Here is a 25,904-nt window from a genome sequence, read left to right on the forward strand (position 1 = left end):
TTGTCAATACAACAAAATAGCATACATATCAAATCGCATATATATCAACATATGTGTAACTTCATCTAGTGAAAAAAATCCGCATTATTAATCAGTACACCTAGTAAAACCAGAAACCAACTACAGTTAAAAAACAAAAACAAAAAACAAACAAAAAAAACCCCTGAAAAACATTTAAACATACAGAGGCTAACTAGCATGTTATTAAACAATGAATGGGTTAACAATGAGATCAAGGAAGAAATAAAAAATTATTGGAAACAAATGAAAATGAACACACCAACAACCCAAAATCCATGGACCACATCAAAAGCAGTCCTGCGAGGGAAGGTCATAGCACTACAGGCCTTCCTCAAGAAGTAAGAAAAAATCTTTAACAATCTAACTCTACACCTAAAGGAACTAGAAAAAGAACAATATATAAAGCCCAGAGTAAGTACAAGGAAGGAAATAATAAAGATCAGAGCAGAAACAAATGACACAGAAACTTAAAAAAAAAAATTACTGAAGCTAAGAGCTGATTATTTGAAAAGGTAAATAAGATTGACGAACCCTTAACCAGACTCATCAGAAAAAAAGTGAGAGGACACAAATAAATAAAATAAGAAATGAAAGGGGAGGTATAACAAACAACATCACAGAAATACAAAGATTGTAAAAAAAAAAATTCTATGAACAATTATATGCTAATAAATTGGACAACCTGGGTGAAATGGACATATACCTAGAAAAATACAAAAATACAATCTTCCAAAACTGAATCAGGAAGAATTAGAAAACCTGATAGACTGATCTCAGCTAATGAAATTGAAGCAGTAATTTAAAAACTCCCAGTAAACAGAAGTCCTGGACCAGATGGCTTCACAGACAAATTTCACTAAACATTTAAAGAAGAATTAACACATATTCTTCTCAAATTATTCCAAAAATGTCAAGAGGAGGGAAGACTTCCAAGTTCTTTTTACAAAGCCAGCATTATCCTAATTCCAAAACCAGATAAAGACATTACAAAGAAAGAAAAGTATAGGCCAATATCCCTGATGCACATAGATACTAAAATTCTCAAAAAATATTACCAGACTGGATCCAGCAACACATTAAAAAGATCATACACTATGATGAAGTGGCATTTATTCCAGGAAGGCAAGGTTGGCATAATATTTGCAAATCAATAAATGTGATACATCATATAAACAAAATGAAGGACAAAAATCACATGATCATATCAATAGATGAGAAAAAGCATTTGATGAAATCCAACACCCACTTATGATAAAATGCTTAGCAAAATGGGAATGGAGGAACATAACATAATAAAAGCCATATATGACAAACCTACAGGCAACATCATGCCCAGGTTTCAGTTTGACCTCTAGTAGGGGGCTTGAGGGAGGGAGCCAATCAATGATTCCCTCTCATCATTGATGTATATATCTCTCTCCCTTTCCTTTCCTCTCTGAAATCAATAAAAATATATATATTTTAAAAAGTATAAACTCAAAATGGATAAAAGACTTAAATGTAAGTCGTGAAACCATAACAAATTCAAACTAAACATAGGCAGTAAAATCTCAGATGTCTCTGGTAGCAATATTTTTACCGATATATCTCCTGGGTTAAGGAAAACAATGGGAAAAAATGGAACTTCATCAAACTAAAAAGTTTTGCATAGCAAAAACAAACAAACATCAACAAAATGAAAAGAGAACTCACTGGGAGAACATAAGAACATATTTGACAATGATACATTTGGTAAGGGGTTAATTTTTAAAATATATAAAGAACTTATAGTATTCAACATCAAGAAGATAAACAATTCAATTTTAAAAATGGCAAAGGACCTGGACAGACATGTCTCCAAAGAGGACATACAGATGGTCAATAGACATATGAGAAAATGCTCAACATCACTAATCACAGCTGCCAGAATGAGATATCACTACAATGAGATATCACCTCACACCTGCCAGAATGGCTATCATCAATAAATCAACAAACAACAAGTGATGGTGAGGATGTAGAGTAAAGGGAACTCTCATATACTGCTGGTGGGAATGCAGACTGGTGCAGCCACTATGGAAACAGTATGGAGTTTCCTCAAAAAATTCAAAATGGAACTTCCTTTTGAACCAGCAATTCCACTTCTGGGAATATATTCTAAGAAATCCAAAACATTAATTTGAAAGAATATATGCACCCCTATGTTCACTGCAGCATCATTTACAATAGCCAAGACCTGGAAATAGCCCAAGTGCCCATCAATAGATTGTTGGATAAAGAAGCTTTGGTACATTTACACATGGAATACTATGTGGTCATAAAAAAGAATAAAATCCTATCTTTTCCAACAGGATGGGTGGACCTGGAGATTATTATGCCAAATGAAATAAGCCAGTCAGGGAAAGACAAGTGTCATATGATTTCACTCATATGTGGAATCTAATTAACAAAATAAACTGACAAAATAGAAAGAGAGGCATGGATACATGAATAAACTGACAGCTGTCAGAGGGAGAAGGATTGGAGGACTGAATGAAAAAGGGTGAAGGAATGAGCCAAAAAAAAAACCAAACCCATATACATAATACCTAGACAGACAACAGTGTGGTGATAGCCAGAGAGAAAGGAAGTGTGGGGCAGCCTGACCTGGGCAAAGGTGGGATAATGGGGATGGAAATGAACTTTGCTTGGGGCGATGGTCACAAGATGCAGTGTGCAGGCGATGTTTTGTTTAGTTGTACAATTGAAACCTGTATGGTTTTGTGAACCAGCATCATCCCAATAAATTCAACTTAACAAATAAAAAATAAAGTATTTAACAAGCAAGAGTCATGGTCATTGGCTGTGTCCCTTTTCCCCTGAATCAGAAAGCAGTTTCCTCATTTCACCTCTGTATGTCCATCGTGACAGTGTAGGGAGGGGCGGAGGAAACCGAGGGCACATGTGAGGGCCTGGGACATCAGTGGCACAGAAGGGTTGGCAAGTTAAGTGGAAGACTGGGGTGGCAAGATGAAAAAATACAGGTCATTTTGTCTGTTATTGCGTAAGAACATGGCAAAACGAGAGCATGGACGCCAGCCAGACCGGAATTCAAGGCCTGTTCTCTTTCACTTGCTTGGTGACCTTGGGCAAGTGACCCTGTCACTCTGAGCCTTGTTTCCCTCCTTAAAATGGGGAAGTGGCACTTGCAGGTTGGTGAAAGGCTTGTAGATGAAATGTGTCCGGTGTCTTTTACAGAGTGGGTGGTTAGTAAATGATAGCTCTCATCATCATCTCTGATCCCTGCCTGTACTTCTTCCTAGGTTAGGGTGGAATTTTTGCCCGAAAGAGGAAAAGGTGAGAAATGAGTTAGTAGCTCAGCCTCCTCCACACTGTTGCTTTTGGCATCTGGACTGTCTCTCCTCCCACCTCAGACCTTAGGAGCCACTTGAGCAGCTGAATATAGTGATGTTCATAGGGTTAAACCTCCAATAATTACTAAATCTGACTGCCATGTTTTATAAAGTTCTAGAGACTACCAGTAACGTCCTAAAAATATCCCTGTTTAAATTGGTGTTACTAGAACCTCCTGGAGGAGTGTGGTTACTAAGGTACAGACTATTACCATGAATTTTAAGCCCCTGGGCCTTCTAGAATCTACTAGTATGCCCACTGGCCTGGAAACCTCTTTCAGATATCTTAAGACTGGCAAAGGGACCAAATACAAACATGGCAGTGCTTCTGATGAGTTTAACATATACTTAAATTTCTAGGCAATTTAAGGGATCGTGTATTTCTGTTTGCTTGTTTGTTCTGTTTTTACATATAATCATAATTTCTGGCTGAAATTCAACCCCTGTCCATACTTAGCAACAGGATAACTAATACTATTTAGAAACGGGAGTAGTCTGAAACTTTGATTAAGAAAAATAAGGCACTTTACCTGAACAAATTTCAAATGGATCCATTTAAAATGAAACTAAATGGCACTTAACTGGTTTGCAAATTGGGACCTATTCATCTCAGGAAAAATGACTCAAGTCTTAATTTATCCCTAAAATTGGCTTTATTATTACATTTAATTATACTAGAAGCTTGTTAAAGACTTGTAGCTTCTCTCTATCCCTTTAAACTGCACTTTATAGAGACAATAATTGAATATTGGATAGAAGAACTTGATTTCCAAAGAAATATGTTTCTAATATTTTCCTCTTTTCATTGCAGAAATTGAAACAAGTTGAAGAAACAAAAGAGGACCCTGAGAATAGATTATCTAAAATTTCCCTGGAGTCGTTCAATAAATATAACAGCAATACTGTGATTTTATTAGAAAAAGACAAGAACTCTCCGAACAAGGTTGAAGGACGAAAGGAAGAAAAGGAAAAAAATGAAGAGGCATCTTTGAGTAGCTCAGACCGGCCTGGGGTAGACAATTTGGAATCTCTGAGTGATTCCTTATATGATAGCTTCTCTTCCTGTGCGAGTCAGGGTTCGAATGATGCATAAAGGACTTTTCCCCCTCAGTGAGCTGGAAATGGAGCACTTAAGAGTCAGGGGTTGGGAGGGGCAGGTAGAGATGACAACAATAAACTATTACAACACCAGAGCCTGCGTTTTCAGGTTCACAGCAAGCAACCCACTGGAGCTTTCTTCTCTGACAGAGCAATAAAGATAGATTCCATGTGCTGTGTTTCATAAGGATTAAAAGTAAACACACCCATGATACAGAAGTCTTAATTTTGCACTTTTTAAAATATTTGTACAGAAGTTGTAAATTTTTTGGAAAAGAAATTATATTTGTAGCAAAAATAAATAAATGGAATCCGTGCCATGCTCTTGAAATGATGTACTAAGTCTTTTAGAAGGTGATGATAATATATTTTTTAAAATTCCAGCTAAAGTTTTTGTCCAGTTCATCATCCTAGTGCTTAAATTGTTTGTGGGTACACTCCGAAAACCTAAAACAGAGCCTGCAAAAACAAACAAACAAACAAACAAACAAACAGAGGCTAATTATAATCTCCAACTGCCAATCTTGATTTGATATAAACTTTAATTCTAGTGCAATTTCAAAATTGCTGCCAGAACTATTCAGGCTTAGTAATAAGTATAATTCTGCTTCTTCTGAGAAGTGTGAAGAGTACTGAAGTGTGCCACTCATCCGTGGGGATGCGTATCAGAAGTGACCTAATTCTATTTTCAATAGCAGATCTTCTTTCCAAACATTTTCTTACAGCCTCCTCTACTTTGTCCTTCACTAGGATGCGGAACATTTTGGTTGATTTTTATTTTTCCAGCTCTTTTTATTAAAATCTGGGCAATCTAGAATGAAAGCAAATTTCTATTTACGATGCTCACTTTTTTAAAAGAAAAAATTAATGGTTGGTGCTATGAAAAATTCTTACTTTTTAATATCCTTTTTTTCTACAAAGTGTTTATATGTAAGGATACACTCTATTTTAAAGGTTATGTGTATTTTTTCTAGATGTGAACTATTTATAATTGTTTTTGTACAGGAGCTTTGTAAACTAGGCATAATAGAAATATTTTTAGACTGTATAATTACTTTAGTACACACCTGTTTCTTTAAAGACTGTTGTATGATCAGTGTTATGGGGTAAATTTGTGCAATTTGTTATATTTGAATTTTGTTGTCTTAAATGAAAATTATGTAACGTGTCATTCATTGCCTTTCAGACCTTTAAAAAAATTTTTTGTTTCATTTCTGAATAAAAGTCCTATCACAATGAACCCGTGAAAGCTTACAGGAACTTGTTCAAGGAGCCTTTGGCCCAGTGTAGTTGTTGGGATCTCACACGTGCTCCCAGGATGAATTGCCCAAGGAATAAATAAACCGGCCCTCGCGCTCCCGAGATAGTAATTCAGCCAGTTGTCAGATCCGAGTCTGCTGGCAAAGGAGTACTGGTCAAAGCATTTCAGTCTCCCCAGGGGTTAACCGGCTAGAAGAGAAAGGAAGAGGGGGTGCAGGAGGCGAGGAGCGGAGGGAGACAGGGACTGCTCTGCAGAGGAATGACGAGGAAGTCCTTGAAGCCCGTTTCCAGCCCGGTCTGCCGGCCGGATGGGGAAATGAAAGATCCGCGTCCCGGCCTGAGAGAGCTCCTCCCGGAGGTGGCTGAGAAGGTGAAGAGCGGCAACGCGTCTGAAACTATTTCCACAGCAAGGGGTGCTCCCTAGGGATTTGGGGGGCGGGTGGGAACTGAGGGGTTGGGGGCGGGGGCACCGAGGCTCTCCCGTGCCACCTGCTGCAGGCCCCGCGGCGAGGGAGGTGGACGCGGCCGGCGCAGCCCGGAGGCATCCCCGGCGGTTCTCTAGGTGGGTCTGTGGAGCCGGAGAGGAAGAACGGGGGTGGGAGGGGGCAGAGCAGCAGGACCGAGTGCGAGTGCGGGGCTGGGAGGACGCGGGAGCGTATTCCAACGGCCCACGGATCTGCGAACAGGAGGAAGCTTCCCGGCCCTTTGGGAGAAGGGGATAGAGCAACTCCCTTCTCCATTCCAATCTGCTTCCTAGTGGGAGGTCGCGGCAGCGGTCCTGGGCGGCCCTCTCCGGGGGCAGCGTCGCCCCAGGAGGCAGCGGACAGGGGGGCTGCCTGGAGCTGGCGCGCCGGTCCGGGCAGGGCCCGCCACACCCGCCCGCAGCTGCAGCCGAGCCTGGGATGACCCAGGGGCTACTCGTGGGTAAGAGGGCGCAGCTGCGCGCAACAGCCGGGGCCGCGGCAGGTCCGCAACTTTGCCGGCACTGGAGCGCGCTCCCGCCCAGCTGGGAGGACCGGACCCGCCAGCCGCCGCGCCCTGGCCAGCCCGGGAGCGCCGAGGTCCCTTCGGGAGCGCAGTCCGCCGGCCCGATCGCGCAGGTCCCGCAGTCAGCGCCCGGCCCGTCCCCGGCGCACCTGCTGCGCCCTTCTCCCGCTTCACCGAGCTCCCCTCCCCCCGCCTCGGACAACTACGCGCTCTCCCGGGGCCTCCCTGGCCTAGGGAGGTGCGGAGGCTGGAGGGGGAGGCGAGAGGAGGGGGGTGGGGACGTGGAAAGACAGTCCCAGCCTTCCCCGCCCGCCACCCCCACCCCAACTCGGCAGCCGTCACGTGGTGCCTGGAGTGGGAGGTGAGGAGAAGAGGCTAGACTTTTTGGATGCTCGCTTCGCCAGTAGTTCCTTCAGTCTCAGCCGCCAACTCCGGGGACGCAGCGCCCCGCCCGAGAGAGCCGGCGAGAGGAGCAGCGACCGCAGCCCGGAGCCCCGCGCGGGCGATGCGGGCGCCGCTGGCGGCACCTGCGGCTCCTCTCGGCGGCGACGGTCGCCTCGGCGACAGCAGCGCGGGCCACCGAAGCTCCGGCAGCCACCGCCGCTGCGGCGCGGGCAGGACCCGCCGCGCTCGCCGCCTCGGAGGCACCTGCCCGCTCCCGGCCCCGCGGCTCCGGGAGGATGTGGGTCCTCGGCATCGCAGCCACGTTTTGCGGATTGTTCTTGCTTCCAGGTAAGAGGAGAGGCGGGCAGCCCAGGCAGGGGCGCGCACCGCGTCCGCCGCCGGCCCCCGGAGCCCCGGGCTGCGCAGAGGCTGCCCCGCTGGAGTTCGGCGGCGGCTGGAGCCCAGCGGCACCGGGAGGGAAAGTCTCCGGGTCCTGCGCCGCTGGAGGAGAGAGGAGGCGGATTTGCAGGACTCGAGCTGCAGACACTCGGTGCTCGGACTGCACTGTCTGAAGAAGCAGCGGGTAGCAGGGAGGGTCCGAGCTGTGCTGGGGCCTCCGCGCGGGAGAGACGTGGCTCGCCCCGGCCTCGCCAAGTTGTCAGGCGTCTCTAGCAGCCCGTGGGAGTGGCGCCGCCGACAGGTGAAGGGCGCGCGGGGCAGTCTGTGGCGGGGCGTGCCTGGGGGGTGATGGTGTTGCTGCGACCGTTCTGGGACCGGGAGGGGAGAGCTTGGGAACCAGCTCAACTGCGCGGGAGAAGGGGGAGTTAGGTAGACCGAAAGCTCCTAGTCCCAGCGGAGCAGCCAGGCTGGAGCGGTGAGAGATGCCAAAACGTCTCGCTCCTTCTTTCCAGTGCGCGACCGTCTTCCGATTGCGCTCTGCAGAGCTGGGACCCCGGCCGGGCACCCTAGCCCAGTGGGAGCCCTCGTAGCTGGGAAGAAAGGGCGTCGTATAGCGGCCAGGGGTGCCCGCCCGCGCGCACACAGGCCCCTCCCGGTGCCGCTGCGAGAACCGTCCCGGAGAAAGGCCGCGACTTGGGGCTCCAGGGCACTTGGTGTCCGGCACTTCCTTCCGGGTTCCCGGGAGGTTTCCCGTGAGGTTCCTAGCCACAGGAAAGCTGACTGCAAAAATTAGTAAAACGAAAAAGGCGTCTGCGAATGCAGTCGCAAAGTAGTGATTAAGTCATTTGTAACCAATTAACAATTAGGCAAATCCTTCAGCGTAGCCTGGAGCTGACGCACGTCTTTGGGGCTATGCGGGCGCGCGGGTGCACGCCTTCCTTGCAACTTGCGCGTGGGAAGGCCAGGTGTGTTGCTGTTCCGGCTGTTTGTGCGGAGCCCGGGGCAGGTGTAGCGAGCAGACCTCCGCTTCATCCTTCAGGACCCTGGACGCCCTGCCGCCCCCTGCCGGCTTCAGCCACGTCGGCTTTACTCGGAAACCCTGCTGCGGGGAGCACCCCGGCGGCTGGATGGGCAGGGGAGGGTCCTGGTACCCCGGGGGTCTTTGCAGGGGCTGGATCTGAACCCCCTGCGTCTGTCCCGCAGGCTTTGCGCTGCAGATCCAGTGCTACCAGTGTGAAGAGTTCCAGCTGAACAACGACTGCTCCTCCCCGGAGTTCATCGTGAACTGCACGGTGAACGTCCAGGACATGTGTCAGAAAGAAGTGATGGAGCAAAGTGCGGGTAAGAGCCCGCAGCTCTCCTCCCCTCCCAGCCTGGACCGCTGTGGCTGAGGGAGCCACTAAATTACAGGACAGGGGACTGACTTTGATTCATGCCTACACGCTGGTTATCACAGATTTACTTTCACAGTGCTGGGAAAATGAAGAGTTCCAAGTTACTTTAATCTCATTAGGCTTAATTACCAGGGCTTCTCCTCCGGGGACTCGGGCGGGGAAGTGCATTTAATGAGTGGCTCTCCTCTTTTTATTTACTCCGCTCACCTCCCTCTGCTAACAGCTGATCAGGAGGCTGGAGAATATATGGATAACCAGCTCTGCTTGGACAACTAGACGGTGCCCTGTGCGCAGTGTCAGCCTGAAATATGAAGCTAGTTGAAGTTCCCAGAGGTCAGAGCTTGAAAAATGTGTTATGTCATAGAGCCACACGGATTTCTCCGAGAAACACTACAGGGTCTTCATTCAGTTTTAGAACTAGCGCATCACATTCCAGGCACAGATTGCCAAGAGCTTTCGAAGGAATGCTGTTCCCAGCCCCACGGGCTTAGTGGCTGGCTGGCTGGCTGGTGGATGAGAGGGCCTGGGCGTTATGTGAGGGAAGAAGGGGGTCTTGGGAGAGGAAACCTCCTTGTTCACTCCAGCTGACCAGTCTTCTCACCGAGGTGGACTCCCCAGCTCCTACCAGCATTCTTATCAGAAATCAAAGCCCCTAAAAGTGCAATTGGAACTTTGGGGAGATGGATGGAACTGTAGCTTCACTTCCAAGGTCAAACTCATAGACAAAATTAGCCATTTTAAGAATATTGAGAAAATGGGAAATAGCATCTGTTGGGGGGAGAGCCCCCAGAGTCTCACTTCAGGATCAATTTGAAAAACTGACAGGTAGCCTTAGTCAAATTCCTAAGAGCTTTAATAACTTACATACCTGGGAAAGCCACTGCTCCAGTGGTGGCTGGCCTGGACAAGTCCACCCAGGACAGGGTCTCTAGGGGGTTAATAGTAAACCCATGGGGTGGGTAGTCATGTAGACCCCAGAAAGGAAATGGATTCCTCAGTAAGCAGATACCATCAGGCAGTTAGCACACTCTGTGCATTCACTAGGCTCCTTCTTGGAGCCTGACCTTTATCTCTGGGTGTCTTCCCCATTTCTGGTAGTCAGCCATGCCTGAGGCTACAGAAAGTTAAGAGTTAAACAGAGTCCAACATTTCCCAGATACCTTTCAGAGCCCTGCTCCTCTTTGGTTTGCTGAACTGCACTGCCCACAGAGCCTGAAGAAGGGCTTGAACCATCAAATGACCTCCTTTTTTAAAAAAATGAATTTATAGGGGTGACATTGGTTAACAAAATTATGCAGATTTCCATAGTGCCTATTGTGGGGGACCCCAGTCTTATGAGAGTTCAAGCCACTGCTCTGGGAGACATCCCAGTCCAGTGGGAGAAACTCAGTTTCTGATTAGGGTGGAGGACTTAAAAAAATTATACAGGTTTCAGGTATACAATTCTACAATACATTATCTCTATATTGCATTGTGTGTTTACCACCCCAAGTCAGATGTCCTTCCATCACCATTTATACCCCCTTTACCTTCTCATATTCCCCCCGTACATCCCCTTCCCTCTGGCAACCATCAGTTAAATGACCTCCTTAACCAATTGGCAAGTTAAAGCAAGGGCTGTAGTTCTTAAGCCAGCGCCTTGGAAAAGTAATGTCTTCTCGGAGAAGGGCTTGGAAATGCCTTGTTGCTAACTGCAGTTATTTGGAGAGCAGATGGCTCCTCACTGTGCTATGATTTGGCGGCTGTGTGGTGTTAAAGGCTGTTCTCTATGGGTCCTTACTGGTCTAGGTCTGGATTCTTGCTGCCAAAATCCCTCTTCTGGGAAATCTGAAGTGTATTGCTCACAAGAATAAACTGTCCCGAGATAAGCAGGATGCATAGCTTTGTCATACGGGTTTCTGGCTATTGAAAAAGTAAAAGAGAACAAAACTTAGTGATGATCCTTTAGTCAAGATTGAAAAAGATGATTTTGACAAGCTGCTGCTTCTCTACATGTTTCGTTCCCCAGCACTGTGCCTGAGCAAAACTTACTGCCCTCTGCCAAAGGGGCTGCTGTGTTGTGAATCGGGCTCCCTCTGAACACTCTGTCACTTTAGAATATGTGCAGCTTTCTTCCAGGCAGTAGGTTAGAGCCAGCAAAGGGGGCGCTGTACTGTGGACACGTTAGGAACTTCAGACTCCCGGAGGTGGCTGCTTACCTGGGTATCATGTTTTATAAACCTGGGGTCTGGTGGAGATAAGGAGAGAGCTATGCCAGAAGTGGTGTCCTTTTTCGAAGAGAAATTTCTTCCTCTTTATCTAAAAGTATGCCTAAGATGAATACCACACATCATTTCAGTGTGCTGTGTGTCATCGACTTCATTCTCTTCTCCAAGCCACACTGTAAAAAAGGCCCAGCAGGCATTGTAACACCCACTTATCCACAGACAACTGCAGCACAGACAGTGGCAAGTGCCTGGCCTGAAGTTGCTATTAGTTTGGTCAAGATGAACACCTTCTCTCCAAACCAGGTTCCTCTGGTCATATGTCCTAGGCCCAGGGGCGACAGAGATGGAAGTGATAAGGTAGTCTCATTTGTGAAGGCTGAGAAACAAACAGTTGATGGGCATGAAGGAAAAACCAGTTATGAGGGGAAGGATGGGAGTCCTGTGCACGTGGAAACAGGGCGTTTCAGAGCCTGAATTCAATAGAAAGCAGACAAATACATGTTCCTGAATCAGAAGAACGATGTTCGGGGCGGGGGGCGGGGCGGGGGGGCGGGGGGGCTGGTAATTCAAAGCACTTCCATTTTCATCTCCAGGTAATTGTTAGAGGCCAATCAATTAAGTGACTATTAATTCTCCTCTTGTTGGTAGCGATGGAGAGCCAACCACTGCTGATTGTTAAGTGACCGCAGTGTAGTACAGTCGTGGAGGGCTGTCTTCTGGGTGTGCTCAGGGCTTCCAGCTCCACCTTCAGGCTCCAAGCTCTACTTGGAGTATTTCATGCAGTCTGGTGGTCAGGCCTCTTCGGAAGCCCTTGCTTCCCGAGGCCACCAGCATTCAATTCTACTTCAGGGCCAACTTCTCCAATCTGGAGAAAATAATGCCTGCTAAATGATACTAGTAGGAATCAAAGTCAGAATGTTTGTTTGCTTGATCAGTAACATATATTGTGCTGAGAATCTTTGTGTGTTAGAGCTGAAAGGGCCCCCTGACTCACAGTAAAGGGTGCACGGAGGAATCTTCTGGGACTTTTATTCAAATCCACATGCCTGGGCCCTCCCCTACCCCTCCTGCCTGTCCCCCCATCCCCCACAAGAAGCCAGTTCCCTAAGTCTGTGGTATAGCTGGCCATGGGTCTTCCATAAACTCCCCAGGTGACCCTCAGGTGCCCTAAGTTGTGCACTGCTGATCTGAGCATACTTCAGTGTTACAGGGGAGGAAAGCAAGGGCCAGAAAAGTTAGGTGTCCGATCCAAGTCCCCCAGCCAACTGTTATGAAAAGGCACCTGATTCCTCAGCCCGCACCTTATATAGTAAAATATGCTGCCAGGTTTGCCTGCAAAGTTCAAGGAGGCAAAGTGCTGAAGACTCAGACAGCTCTCATGTCTGCCCGATGCACCTGAACAGGCATAGCGAACAAGCTGAGTGGACAGGCCACAAAGTGGATATTGAAAGAATAGGAGGACCCAGCAAAGGATTTTTAGCTTGAGTGTCATGTGGACTGGCAGTTTTTGTATGTACTACAGAAAAAAGCAGAGTTTTAAATGGACTACGAGATTTTAATGAACCAAGCAAGTTTGACATTAAACAGTAATGAAAGACATACTCTTTCCAAAAAATACCAGCAATGCAATATGCCCAGGCATTCAGTTAGTCCTTTCTGGATTAAGTCTGCAAACTCAGCTCTTTGAGTTTTGAGGCAGGTACATTTAGTTTTCAGTTGGGAAATACATTTAAAATTAACCTTTACCTATTCCCCAGGGTGCCGTTCCTATTAGGTGCTGGGATTTATTTTCCACCACTCTTTATCCCCTGGGCCATTTCCGGAGCAATAATGCCCAGCTGTGGGGAAGGGACCTTTGGTTCTGCCTCTTCTATGGTCCTTACTAATTGATATTTAAATGTTTGCATAAGGAATGCCTTGCTCTCACTAGCTCTCTGTAATGAGTTAGCAACTACTTACCATCACCCTTGAGAGTGACATTTCTTTTGCTCTTGCTTTTTACTGCACTCTGAAAAGTATTTCACATATTGATTTTCATTTCAGAATAGGAGCTCCCCACCCCATTTGAATTGTTACAACCAGGGTGTAAAGAATGTGAATTTGCATTTGTTTGACAGTGCAATCTTGTAATTAGAGTTTTTCCTCTTGACTAGATACAGTGAAGGGGGCATAATTTAATTTTTATAGACTAGCCAATTTCTGCCCTTAGTAAAATATAGCTCTGTCAGTGAGCAAAATGTTACAGGTTCTCCAAAACCTTATTTAAAAGTTAAATGCAGTATATTGAGAGAAAGTTCATGGTCTGAATCTGTAACCTAATCGATCTCTTCACCCATCCTCTGCAACATGCATTAATCTATTTGTCTGTTTTGCAATACAAGAGTTACTGATTTATATGCCATGTTGCATCTGCATTATGGCCGTATAAGCAATGGCGATTTTCCTTTTGGATTACTTAGTTGCTCATTCAGTTGGGTAGGGAGAGCTCCATGCCTTGGATAGGTTAATTTGATGCCTTATTTTCTCATAAACTAAATAAAAGATGGCAAGTGAGGACTCTAAAAGAATCAGTCATCCACTCATGGAAAGATAACCATGGCCTATGTTTTCTTAAGTCTATGCTCTGCTTAATTTCACTAAAATATGAGTATTGGGCTGTAGCTTGTCATTGGGGTGGGCCAGTTCTGCTAATCAGTATTATTTTGCAGTCCCTTGATACCTGCATTCTTTTCCAGGTGTGCACCTGCACCCATGCACACACATCATACCTATGATTGTATGTATATTGTTACATTTTTGCCTGTACAGATGCTTTTCAACTTACGATGGGGTTAGTTCTGATAAAGCCATTATAAGTTAAAAATGTTCTTAAGTTGGAAATGCATTTCATGCACCTCAGCTACCAAACATCATAGCTTACCTACTTGGTTTCTACAGAATGCATATTGCTCTCACACTATCAAAAGCAGAATAATCATAAGTTGAACCAGTACAAGTTAGGGACTGACCATCTGTAAATATCTGCACACACACATAATTCTTGTAAGAAAACTGAAAATGTGAAGTCCCCCTTCTTTACAGATGTTCAGGATGTTAATTACTGGTCCCTGTTGTGTTATAGCAGGAAGGCGCTTTCTAACAGCTGCCTTTCCCAGAACCATTTTGTTAGGATCACCTTGATCTCTGTTCATCTTCCAGGGCCCCGTCTGCCCCATATCCCTCCTTCTCCTCTCAGTGCTCTCCTCATCTCCCCATTAGACATCCCACTTCCATTCTTCATGCTCTTCCCCTCCAAACCATTTTGAATCAGTCAGAAGGGTATAGACCAGTGATGGCGAACCTATGACACCTATGTCACCTCTGACACGCGAACTCATTTTTTTGGTTGATTTTTCTTTGTTAAATGGCATTTAAATATATAAAATAAATATCAAAAATATAAGTCTTCGTTTTACTATGGTTGCAAATATCAAAAAATTTCTATATGTGACACGGCACCAGAGTTAAGTTAGGGTTTTTCAAAATGCTGACACTCCGAGCTCAAAAGGTTCGCCATCACTGGTATAGACTATGCTCTAAGAATGAAGTGAAAAAACAAAGATAAATTTTTTTTGCCATATTTTAACTTTACCAAGACGACTTCAACAGGTTAAAAAACTTTGAAGAAGATTCAGATGTCAGGAAACATATCTTCGTATATTAACATCAGCCCTGCTAGAAAGGTTTCTGTGTCGACTTCAATAAAGTTATGGATCACACAGGGAAGGCTTCTGTTCAGTGAATGTCAATATCACTTCCTCCTTCCTGGTGGGACACAACACCTCCCTCTCCGGGGCAAGGCATTTTCCAATGAGTTGCTCCCTTCGTTTTGGAAAAGCATCCATCTTTCATGCAGAGGGCATCGCTGGCATCTGAGGCAGCATTTGCAGGGTGAACGTCAAATGTCTCTAGTTCCTTGGGCTCTCCAGTAAGTGGAGCATTTGTTTATGTTAACTTTCCAGCTGAACAAGCCACCAGAGATGACCTGGCATCTCCAGAGATGAACCCTTTGAAGATTGATCCGATCCGGATCTCCCCTAACACTAATTCCTCCCACCAAAACTTCATGAAAGCTTCCCTCATTGATGGTTTTCCTAATGAGTTTAAACAGAGAGGCTTCAAAGCGGGGGTTTTCTCCCAAGAGAAAAGTGAAATGAAGGATGAAAACAAAACTGACACTGTTTCCTTTGAACTTTGTAAAGGAAACCTGCTTCCCTTATATATTCCTGGCACCAAAAGATCTGAATCTACAGTTGAGTTCCTCTGCCTCCCTGCCTCTCCCTTTTTTCCCTTTCATACTTCTGGAATGATTGACTGGCTTAGGCTCTAGCAAACCTGGCAAAGTGTTATTAGCACACGGTGCAGAAGGCTTCAGCACCCAGCCCTGCTTTTAGTTGTCAGATGGAAAGGGTATTGCACTTCATTAGGGAAGGAAGCACTCAGTCCTGGCTTCCCATGCTTGGTAACTTTGAAGAGGTTACTTAAGATCCCCAAGGGCCCAGCTTCCCCAACCCCCGCCCCCTAGATAATGCAGAGGCAGGCCATCTGTGTTCCTGTGAGATACAGACAGACAGTGAGAAATAACCATCTGAAGGAATGAATCCTCGCCAGAACCTGCTCCAGCCACCATCCTCCTGCCTCAGAAGGCTGGCCCACAGCCTCCCCTGAGTCACTCTTCACACCACTTCCCGTCTCTCTCACTGAAGGAGTCCTCGAATTCAGCCTTCGATTCCTTATAGTAGGATCCTAATAGCTGTCCTAGAAGGTTCACAGCGAGACAGTATCCTCACTTGATGGTTGGTGAATCTGAGACGCAGAGAGGTCCAGCAATTGGCTCAAGACCACACAGCCAGTGGGACTGAAATTTAAACCCTGCCCTGTCCCCAGGAGTTTTTTCGATCATTATAATGACATTCTGTATATTTTTCTTTTTGCATTTTTTAATAACAATTTTATTGAGATACTAGAGGCCCAGTGCACAACATTCATGCACTGGCGAGGGGAGTGGGGTCCCTCAGCCCGGCCTGTGCCCTCTCGCAGTCTGGGACCCCTTGGGGGATGTCCGCTTGCTGGATTAGGCCCACTCCCCACTTCCGGCTGAGGCACACTGACCACCAGGGGGCAGTTCCTGCGTTGAGCACCTGCCCCCTGGTGGTCAGTGCACATCATAGCAACCGGTCGTTCTGCCATTTGGTCTATTTGCATGTTAGCCTTTTATTATATAGGATAATCCTTTTAGTGTGAACAATTCAGTGGTTTTAAATATACTTAAAGTTGTGGATATAATTGAATTGCAGATATATTTCTAATGTCAGAATATTTTTCATTTGCCCAAAATGAACCCCTGTGCCTGTTAGCAGTGTACTGTCTGTCTCTGTGGATTTGCCTGTTCTGAATGTTTCAGATAAATGGAATCAGACAGTATGTGGTCTTTATGACTGATTTTCACTGAAGATAACATTTTCAAGGCTCATCCATTTCACTTCCTGTTTTGAGATGCATCCTTCCTTTTGCTTGTGCAGGGATCTGGAGAGACAAACTTAGGTTTGGCAAATCCCCGAATTAGGGAGTGGGGGAGGGATGGGGCATGCTGTGAACCTTGGGACTGCATTGACTAATTAGCCAATTTGTTGAGTTGAAAAACTTGTGCCAAGAGCAAGTCATTCCAGTGAGCTGAACGGAATTTGTGTTCATCAAGCATCTGCTTTGTGCCAAACACTGGGCTTCCGTCCATTGCCTCTTCCTCCACTGCCATGTATTAAAGAGTTCATGTGCTTTTCAGTGAAGTGATCATGAATTGGTTAATGTGAACCACAAGAATCCTCAGATACCTGGATGGGTTAGTCCTGATTCCTGAAGCTCTTATCAGTGATCCCAGCTGCCCATCCCTACATCTGGCCTCACTCGTAGGCCACAGCCCTCAAGAATGATTTACAATAGCCAAGATATGGAAACAATTCAGCGTCCATCAATAGATGAGTGGATAAAAAGGCGGTGGTACATATATAGAATGGAATATTACTTGGCCATAAAAAAGAATGAAAACTTACCATTTGTGTCTGCATGGGTAGACTGACTAGAGCAGCCGTGGGCAAACTACGGCCCGCGGGCCGGATCCGGCCCGTTTGGCTGTTCTATCCAGCCTGCGGAGCCGAAACAGCGGAGGGTTCTCTTGCTCTCCCCTCCGCTCCTTCACCAGCAGCAGTGTTAACATGTATTAGTTCACACAAACACTCCATCCATGCTTTTGTTCCGGCCCTCCGGTCCAGTTTAAGAACCCATTGTGGCCCTCGAGTCAAAAAGTTTGCCCACCCCTGGACTAGAGGGTATTATGCTAAGTGAAATAAGTCAGTCAGAGACAGACAAATATCATATGATTTCAATTACATGTGGAATGCAAAGAACAAAATAAATGAACAAACAAAACAGAAACAAACTCATAGACATAGAGAACAGACTGGCACTTGCCAGGAGGGAGAGGGTTTGGAGGACTGGGTGAAAGAGATGAAGGAATTAAGAAGTACAGATTGGTAGTTACAAAATAGTCACAGGGATGTAAGGTACCATATAGGGAATATAATCAATAATATTGTAATAGCTGAGTATCAACCTGTGGGGGGCATGCATGAGGCAGCCTATCAACGACTCTCATCATTGATGTTTCTGTCCCCCCCTCGCCCTTCCTCTATCTGAAATCAATAAAAAACATATTAAAATAATAATGAAATAATGATGATGCCTGAAAATATCAGGGGTGGAAAATCACTTTGTAAAGTGTATGATTGTCTAATCACTATGCTGTGGTTAGTACAAAATAATATTGAAAGTAAAAAAGAGAAAATCATGCACCTCTTAGTCTAGGATAGACTTAATTTATAACTTTACAGATGAGAAGGCCGTGGTGCAGAGAGGACTTCTCTTTCCTGAGGCTAATCGTCATGATCAGTCCATTTGTTTCTTCCCTTGAGAAGGCTGAGAGTGGGACAGGTGCAGAGGGATTCCGGGGAGAGGTTTTTGTTAAGGAGATACGATTCGGGCACAGGTTGGTCATCTACACTGAGTACTCAATGAGTACAAGTCCAGCCTTTTTGTGCCAAACCAAATCCTTGATTGTGCCCTTTATGCAGGCAGAACGCTTTACTCCTCTAGAACTGGGAAATCTCTTCTTTGAAATTCTCTTTTTTAAAACTAAGCTGATTCTTCCTTACCTTGTAGTTTCATTGTGGTAGAAGGGATTGTATTATGGGGCCAGGACAAGCACAGGTAAAAGCATATTTCCTTCCCCACACTCCACAAAAGGCCTTATCTATAACTTAGGAGTCTTAGTCAAGTCTGTGATGAATCAGCTTGCAATGAAACAAAAGAATTGTATACTAGGGGCCCAATGCACAAATTCATGCACCTTGAAAGGAACTGTGGGCCATGAGGCTGTGGTGGGCACAGGGTCAGGTCTGGGCCCATCCTCCGCGCCCCCGCCCGACCCTCTCGCCATGGCCTCCAGTCCCCTATCTGCCAGCAGCCCCATCCCTGCCGCCTCAGCTCCCATGCGCTGATGGTGCCACCCGCTCGCACCCGCTAACAGATGGCCCCTCAGGAGCAGGGGGAGGTGGAGAAGCCCTCAGGCGTGATTGGGGCCTGCAGCTGCTCTTCCTGATGACAGACTGGTGCCCTGCCTTGGTCTGATGCCCCCACTCACCTGCTCTACCATCTTGCCTTGGCCAACACCTGCCATGTTCTGCTCTTTGCTGCCTGCTGCTGACGCCTGCCATGTTCCACGTGTGCCCCCTGGTGGTCAGCTCACGCCATAGTGACCGGTTCTGTTCTGCTGTTCGATCTATTTGCATACTAGGGTTTTATTTATATAGATGCCACTTATTCTTGCTCTCCAGTAAACTGTGGACTGTGGCTACGTTGTGATTCAGAAACTGTTTTCATTGGCCAGAGCTCTAGGGCAGCGACTTTCAACTGGTGTGCCGCAAGAATTTTTAAAACATGCAATACCTGACTATTTAGTCAGGGGCACTGACCTCTTCCCCTTAGATTTCCAAATTAAAAAATGACAACAGCCAACACAATAGCTGTCCGGTGTGAATGCATCAAAAGTATACTTATTTTTTGTCAGATTGACAAAATATAGAATACATTTTTTGGTGTGCCGCAGAATTTTAGTAATGAGTTTATGTGTGCTATGAGATGAAAAGGGTTGGAAATTGCTGCTATGGGGCATGTTATCTTATTAATAAATTGCTTTCAACTTTCTGATTGTTTCTAACAGTTCAAAGCAAAGCAGGAGATGAACTGAATTAAGTGCTGTAGATAAGGTGAAACCATAGAGATCATAATAAATTGCTGGGGTTTTTTTTGAAAGAATAAAAAAGAGTAAAGCCCCGATGCTTCAAGGTGTTGATTCGGCTTTATGACTTTGCAAAGCAGGAGAGGGATCCAGATGCAAAAGTGATGGAGTGCTGTATTATTTTAAGGAAGTTGTGGTCCTTGGTCCAGTGGTTTTCATTTCTCACTGGACATGGACAATAGCTTTTTATGTTTTTCTATTTCTTGGGCTTGTTCGGGAGAGCAGAGGGACGGGAGACAGCGCCGGAGGCGGTGGCACCAGGCGCTGCTCAGCCCCAGAGTCGGTGCGTGCGGTGTTCGGGGCGAATACAAATGAGCAGCGCAGGTCCGCTCTCCACTGAGGCTTCTCCGGAGCATCCACGAAGCAGGCGTGTCCTGTGACGCCGGGCGATGGGTTTCAGGCCCTGTTTTACTGCCTGTGCAGAACCTAGCAAACCACTGGGGTTTCCCATCTCTCTCGGAGAATCTGCTCAGAGACAAGGGGCTGACTAGTTTCCACCCAGCGAAGGCCTCCAGATGAGGAGTGCAGGGGATCTGGGCTTCAAAGCCAGCCCGGGGTCCTTTGGGGAATGGCGCGGCCTCAAGAGGCAGAGGCAGAGCGTGGGAGAGGCGCCTGGAGAGCGGAGCCTCAGCTAACTGTCTTTGAAAGCAGGGCAGCTTTCTGCTCCGCCTGCCACTGGCTGTTGGAAGGGAAAGAAGAAGAAAGCGACTCAGAGGGGTCGTTTTCCCTAAGAGGGGGTTAAACTCCAGAGTGACAGCCAAGCCCTGTGGAACCCGAGCCCCGTCGGGGCCCTGCTTACCTGCGTGAATTGAGTGCCATTGCTAGACCTGACCTTCCTGGTGCAGGCGACAGTGCCGGCAGGATGACAGAAGGACAGAAGGACGTTCTGACAGTGCTGTCTGCTCGGTGTTCTCCGGCCAGCACTTGGCTGGGCCCGATCCTTCCAGTGTTTAAGCGCGTCTTTTCCTAATTTCCTTCATTGGAGTTCATTCATGCTCTTCATTTCTCTACACCGACCCCTGAAAAGACACTATGCCCATCTCTCTCTCTCTCTCTCCCTCTCTCTTTCTATCTCTCAATCTTCCTCCCCATTTTTACATCCTCCCTGTTGTTCACACATGCATACACACACACACACACACACACACACACACACATGCACACGCACATGATCACCACTCACTGGTATACAGACCCTCAGAAAATATTTGCTGAATGAGTATATTTGAATAAAAATTAAAGCTAAACAGATATATCAGCAATTTAAAAATATTATATCAGAAATGAAGGAGCTTAAATCTCTAGCATAAGAAGAAAATAGAAAAGATATTAGTTTAATATACCTTTTCCTTCTTTTTCCTTCTTAGTTAAACTAGAAACAGCCAACTAATCCCTATTAGTAGCAATTGTCATTTAAGAACAGCTCTGAAGTGTAATCCACCAGCTTTCCTATTTGTCAGCTTGCCTTCAAACTGGTCTGCCCATGCTTCTGACGAGGAGTGTTTTCTGGAAACACACACACACACCCCCCAAGCTAACTTGGGAGTCACGCTAACCGGGGGACGGGTCACCACCCAGCCAGTCCTATCAGCTGACAGTTTGGCGTTTTTAATCCTCACCCTAGAATATGTTTACTGATTTGGGGAGAGAGGAAGGAGTGAGAGAAAATCATCAGTTGGTTGCCTCCCATATGCACCCCAACTTGGCATAGAACCCGCAACCTAGGTATGTGACTGAGAATTGAACCCCCAGCCTGCTGGTGTACAGGACACCAAAACGCTCCAACCCACTGAGGCAGCCAGCCAGGGCTCCGCTGACGGGTTAGGTTATTTGGAGCTCTCTGACCACCTGGGTCATGCATTCCCTTCGGAAGAAAGCAGCCTCCCCCACCCCCCAGTGAGAGTTCCCCAGCAAACCTGGGCCTCTCCCACGCAGGAGATGCGAGTTGAGAACAGATGGAAATTTCCATAACAGAGAGGCAGCCCGGACTTCGCGCTGCAAATGTACTTCCAGACCATTTGGTTTGGGCAAACTAAACCACAGAGGGATTGGGGGGAGAGACTGTTTTTGCTCTCCTACTGCCCGTCTTGCACTTACACTGTTTCGCTGAACTGTACGACTCCACTCATTGCTTGAATTCTCGCCCTGCTTATTGAATACCGTTGGTACTACTGTCATCACACCCAGGTGCCGGTCTCATGTGGAAGCCACAGGAGCTCTGGCTGCAGTGGCTCCTGGGCATCAAGGTGCATGTGGTCTGTCTCCTTCCTTAGTCTATGGGGCCTGGTTTCAAAAGAGGAGTAACCAGCTCCCAAATTCTGTTACGTTCTTGCCTCCACCCTAGGCCTCACTTTGTGTCACTTAAGAATGGTTTTGCTGCAAGTAACAGGGACTTAAACCATAAGACATTTATTGTTTGCCTAATAAGATGCTCCAGAAGTAGGTGGCCTTGGGGTTATTCTCACAGCTCAGTGATGTCATCAAAGACCTAGGCTCTCTCCATTTTCCTACTCACTTTCCTAAGCACGTTGGCTTTTTATCTACTGGCTTGTTGCTGGTTGGTAACAAGGTAGCTGCTTATATTCCCACTAGAGGCCTGTTGCACGAAGAGATTTGTGCAATAGGCCTTCCCTTGGCTGCTGGCACCGGTTTTTCTCTGGCACCCGGGACCCAGGCCTTTGCTCTGGCCAGAGCCGCCCCCCAAGCCGTCAGGCCTCCCAGCTCCGCTGATCCTGGGCCATGAGGCCTTGTGGCTCCGCTGATCCCAGGGCCGTGAGGCCTTGTGGCTCTGCTGATCCCAGGGCCGTGAGGCCTTGTGGCTCCGCTGATCCCGGGGCCATGAGGCCTCGCTGCTTGGCCAGCTTCGGGGCCATTTGGCTTTGCTCCACCACTTGGAGCCTACGTATGCAAATTAACCGCCATCTTTGTTGGCGGTTAATTTGCATATCACCCTGATTAGCCAATGGAAAGTGTAGCGAAGGTACGGTCAATTACCCTTTTTGTCTTTTATTAGATAGAATAAAAGCTGTTCTCTTCAGCTTTTCCTTTTATAAGAAAACAAAGCTCTCCCAAAGTCCCCGAAGTGAATTCTGCCTACCTTTCATTGGTCAGAACGTCATCTCATGGCCACTACTTGCTGTAAGGATGAAGGCAAATGGTGGCTGTGGGTGGCCCCCTGTCAGTGTCTGCAAAATCACCTTGTGAGAAATCCTGCTCAAAATTGGGAAAATTCCAGCACAGTGCTTCCAGTGGCCCCTAGAGAAAGAACTGGGTAGATTTGCTGTCCCAAACATCACCTGCCCTTTTGCCTAAAATGAGCACCAAATCCTTCATCATAAATCACTGTCACAATTTGAAAGGGAAAGGAACTCATGTACCAGCGAGTTGAGTCAAGATGTACATGACATTCTAGAATTTTGATTCACTGATACTGGGACATAAGTCTAACTACATTTTAGTGTGAGGATATTTTCTGTAGATAAGAATGCCATGTTCACAGTGACAAATACAAGGGTGCTTTGGGTTAAATGCTTAGATATTCTCTGCTCATCCCATCTGGAGCCATTATGCAACCAAGAACTCAATTTTTCCTACATTTGAGTGAATTTGTATACAAGAAACTGTTAATGAATCTTTGTGCTCCACTATGTAAATCTTACCACTTCAGAACAATGATCTGAAAGACTCCAATGTTAAAAATGCAAGAGCAGTTTCATAAATCATTGAAGGGCACTGTTAATGCTGAGATAATAAGTCATAAATATCTATTCCCTCTATCTCCTGTGGCAAACTGGGGGACAAAGACACCGGCCGAGGAAAAGCAAGTGACTGTGCAGAAACCTTTCTGGCTCAGAAAATTATAAATGAGCAGAGAAGTCCACATCTAATGCAAAACGAAAGTAAAACTAACAATTGGCCTCCTGCAATTATGGCTTGGTTGTTTGCTTGCCGTAATTCAGTTGGCATCAGTGGTTAACAGCCTTGAAAATGAAACTCAGCAAAAAACTTTGGGAAGCGTAATCAGAGGCTTCTGAGTAATGAAACCCACCCATCCCTCTTATGAGGAAAAAGAATGTTCTTGTTGGATCTCGTTTCATGTCTGTTTTGTTGTTGCGGCTGTTGTTTTAATGGACACCTTTATTGTTCCTCTCAGTGGTCATTGCCACTCCTTAGCATTCCTCTCTCTCTCTGGTCTACCAGTTGGGCTGCAGGGATGAGGCTCAGCATCAGCATGGACGGGTAGTGCAGAATTGCTACTTCCCTTTGGGGGAAGAGGGACTTTAAAAAATAGGTTGTTAGCATTCTTGTTTGCTTCGTGTCGCCATCTGCAGCTCAAATGGATGGGGTTTCTTTGGCTTTTAAAACAGTCACATCCATGGCAAAGGCAGAGCAGGTAAGAGCCAGGACACAGCACCGCCCAGAAAAGGACCACCGTCCAGGTCTTCTCCTCTTGTTATGCCTGAGAAATGGTGCCCGGGATGCAGTCACATGGCACACTTACAGAAAGCCTTTTCTTCCCGAGATGTTCCCACTGAGATGCAGAAACTGTCAGATTCCTCACGTGGTGTTCTTTAAGACAAAAACAAAATCCATGGGAACAGATCGGAGATCAATCTTCTTGCACTTTCTTTCAAAGCTCAGTGAAATGCACATAGCTCATTCCAATTACCCGCTTCCAAGCATTTTTCTTTGAGGAGCTGTTCCTAGTCCTGCATGAATGTTTATGGGGACATAATCATAACTCTGGAGCAGAAAGCGCTGGTTATTTTTCGAGTAGAGGAAGATTAGTCTCACTCCGAGACGGGTATTCACACACGTGGCAGTTTGCTGTGGAAGTTCGACTTTAAAACCAAATTATATAACGTGGGGTGAAAAGTAATGGACTGTTAAAGGCTCTGTTTAGAAATTTCCATCTCGGCACCAGCACAGAGATCAGAGGCAAAGAAAACTATTGGAAAACATAAGTGCAGGATGGTCCATAAAGAGGAGGCAGCACACGCTTTATGCCTCTATTTTAATTGACCGTTGGGGCAGAGACTAAGAAAACCGGGAAAATGACTCACTTTAGAAGCATGCGTATAGTAAGGAGGCCCTCCCAGAACTGCAGCCCCACACTCTGCGATGGACCAAAACTGCATGCCCATCAGCAGGGGCGAGGTGGGCACAATGCTCCACATCCTTTTCCTGAACCAATGCAGCTCAACTCGCCAGCAAAACCAGGGCTCGGTGGTTATTGTTTATGCCTCTCAAAGGCCAGAGGCTATGCGGAATAGATCAGGAGCCAAATACTCCCTAACCCTACAGACTCGCTACCAGAGAATGAGGTTTTAGGGCACTGCCAACTGGAGCACATCGAGCCTGGTGGGGTCTGGAGCATGCTCGGTGGTTATGTGTTTTTTCTTTCCCAGCTTCTGAGCAAACTGAGAAACAAAACAAGGAACAAGGCAGATGAAGCACAGATGTCACCGTTGTTACTAAGGAATATTAGGTTGACTCGGCCGGTGTGACTCAGTGGTTGATGTCAACCTATGAACCAGGAGGTCATGGTTCGATTCCCAATCAGGGCACATGCCCGGGTTGTAGCTCAATCCCCAGAGGGAGCAGGCAGGAGACAGCTAATCGATGATTTTCTCTCATCAAAGATGTTTTTAACTCTCTCTCCCTTTCCCTTCCTCTCTCTGAAATCAATAATAACATATTTAAGGAAAAAGAAAGACAGACTAGGTTGGAGGGAATAGCATTGGGGTAAAAGTCAAGTGGGCTTCCAAATTAGTATATTCAAATTAGCTGGCTCACCCAGTCGCAGGCCAGCGGGGACGTTTCTTGCCCTGAGGAGCAGAGCAGAACACCTCTTTGCTATGAGTGACTCCCAAGAAGGAAAAGGGGATCACCAACATGTGCCAGTTCACTCATCCATGTTCACCAATCAGATATGTCCCTCTGCTACCACTACCAGAAAGGGAACTTCAGTGGGTCTGCCTAGGGTCAGCCAGTAATGTGTGGGCTCTTAACTTCGTGCAGTAAAAATTTCACAACAGGTGGCAGGTGACTATGAGGTACATTTATTAAATCTGGGGGCAGTAAAATAAGAAAGGGCTTAGAAGAAGCAACAGGAGAGCCTAGGCTGGGCTGCCCTAGCTCACTGGGAAGTCAGAGCAAAGGGATCCTTGGGATCAGGTTAAGGGCTTAGCCTGCAACGAGCTGCTGCTGCCCATTGCTCCCTGGTTGCAAATCTCATGGGATCCTTTAGAGTTTAGGAGATGCATGCCTCTGGGGGAAGAAGAAAGGGAAAGGGGATAGAGGATGATGGGAGCTGCTCCCCAGAGGGAGAGCATATGTGTCCTAGGTTCTTTACCTTGAGGCTTTTATCTTTTCTTGCAGGCAGGAATTT

General features: G+C 46.4%; 2 protein-coding genes across 3 annotated transcripts in view; both read left to right on the forward strand.

The window, feature by feature from the left end:
- NCKAP5 (NCK associated protein 5) overlaps positions 1-5,742 on the forward strand; it is an 870,011-nt gene extending 864,269 nt beyond the window's left edge. The window contains exon 19 of the mRNA XM_081095330.1: positions 4,204-5,742. Coding sequence (XP_080951456.1) covers positions 4,204-4,485 — 282 coding nt within the window. The 3' untranslated portion in view covers positions 4,486-5,742. The remainder of the gene's footprint in view (positions 1-4,203) is intronic.
- Positions 5,743-6,118: 376 nt separating this feature from the next.
- The window catches only part of LYPD1 (LY6/PLAUR domain containing 1), a 37,711-nt gene continuing 17,925 nt past the window's right edge, over positions 6,119-25,904 (forward strand). The window contains exons 1-2 of one of the 2 annotated variants that reach the window (XM_081095333.1): positions 6,119-6,312; positions 8,724-8,861. In XM_081095333.1, the coding sequence (XP_080951459.1) occupies positions 8,828-8,861 (34 nt within the window). In that variant the 5' untranslated portion in view covers positions 6,119-6,312; positions 8,724-8,827. Of the gene's footprint in view, positions 6,313-6,507; positions 7,470-8,723; positions 8,862-25,904 lie in introns of those variants that run through there. The other variant, XM_081095332.1, reaches the window with a different exon arrangement.

This window comes from Myotis nattereri (genome assembly GCF_964212035.1).
Source record: "Myotis nattereri genome assembly, chromosome: 7".
In the NCBI taxonomy this organism is placed as follows: Eukaryota; Metazoa; Chordata; class Mammalia; order Chiroptera; family Vespertilionidae; genus Myotis; species Myotis nattereri.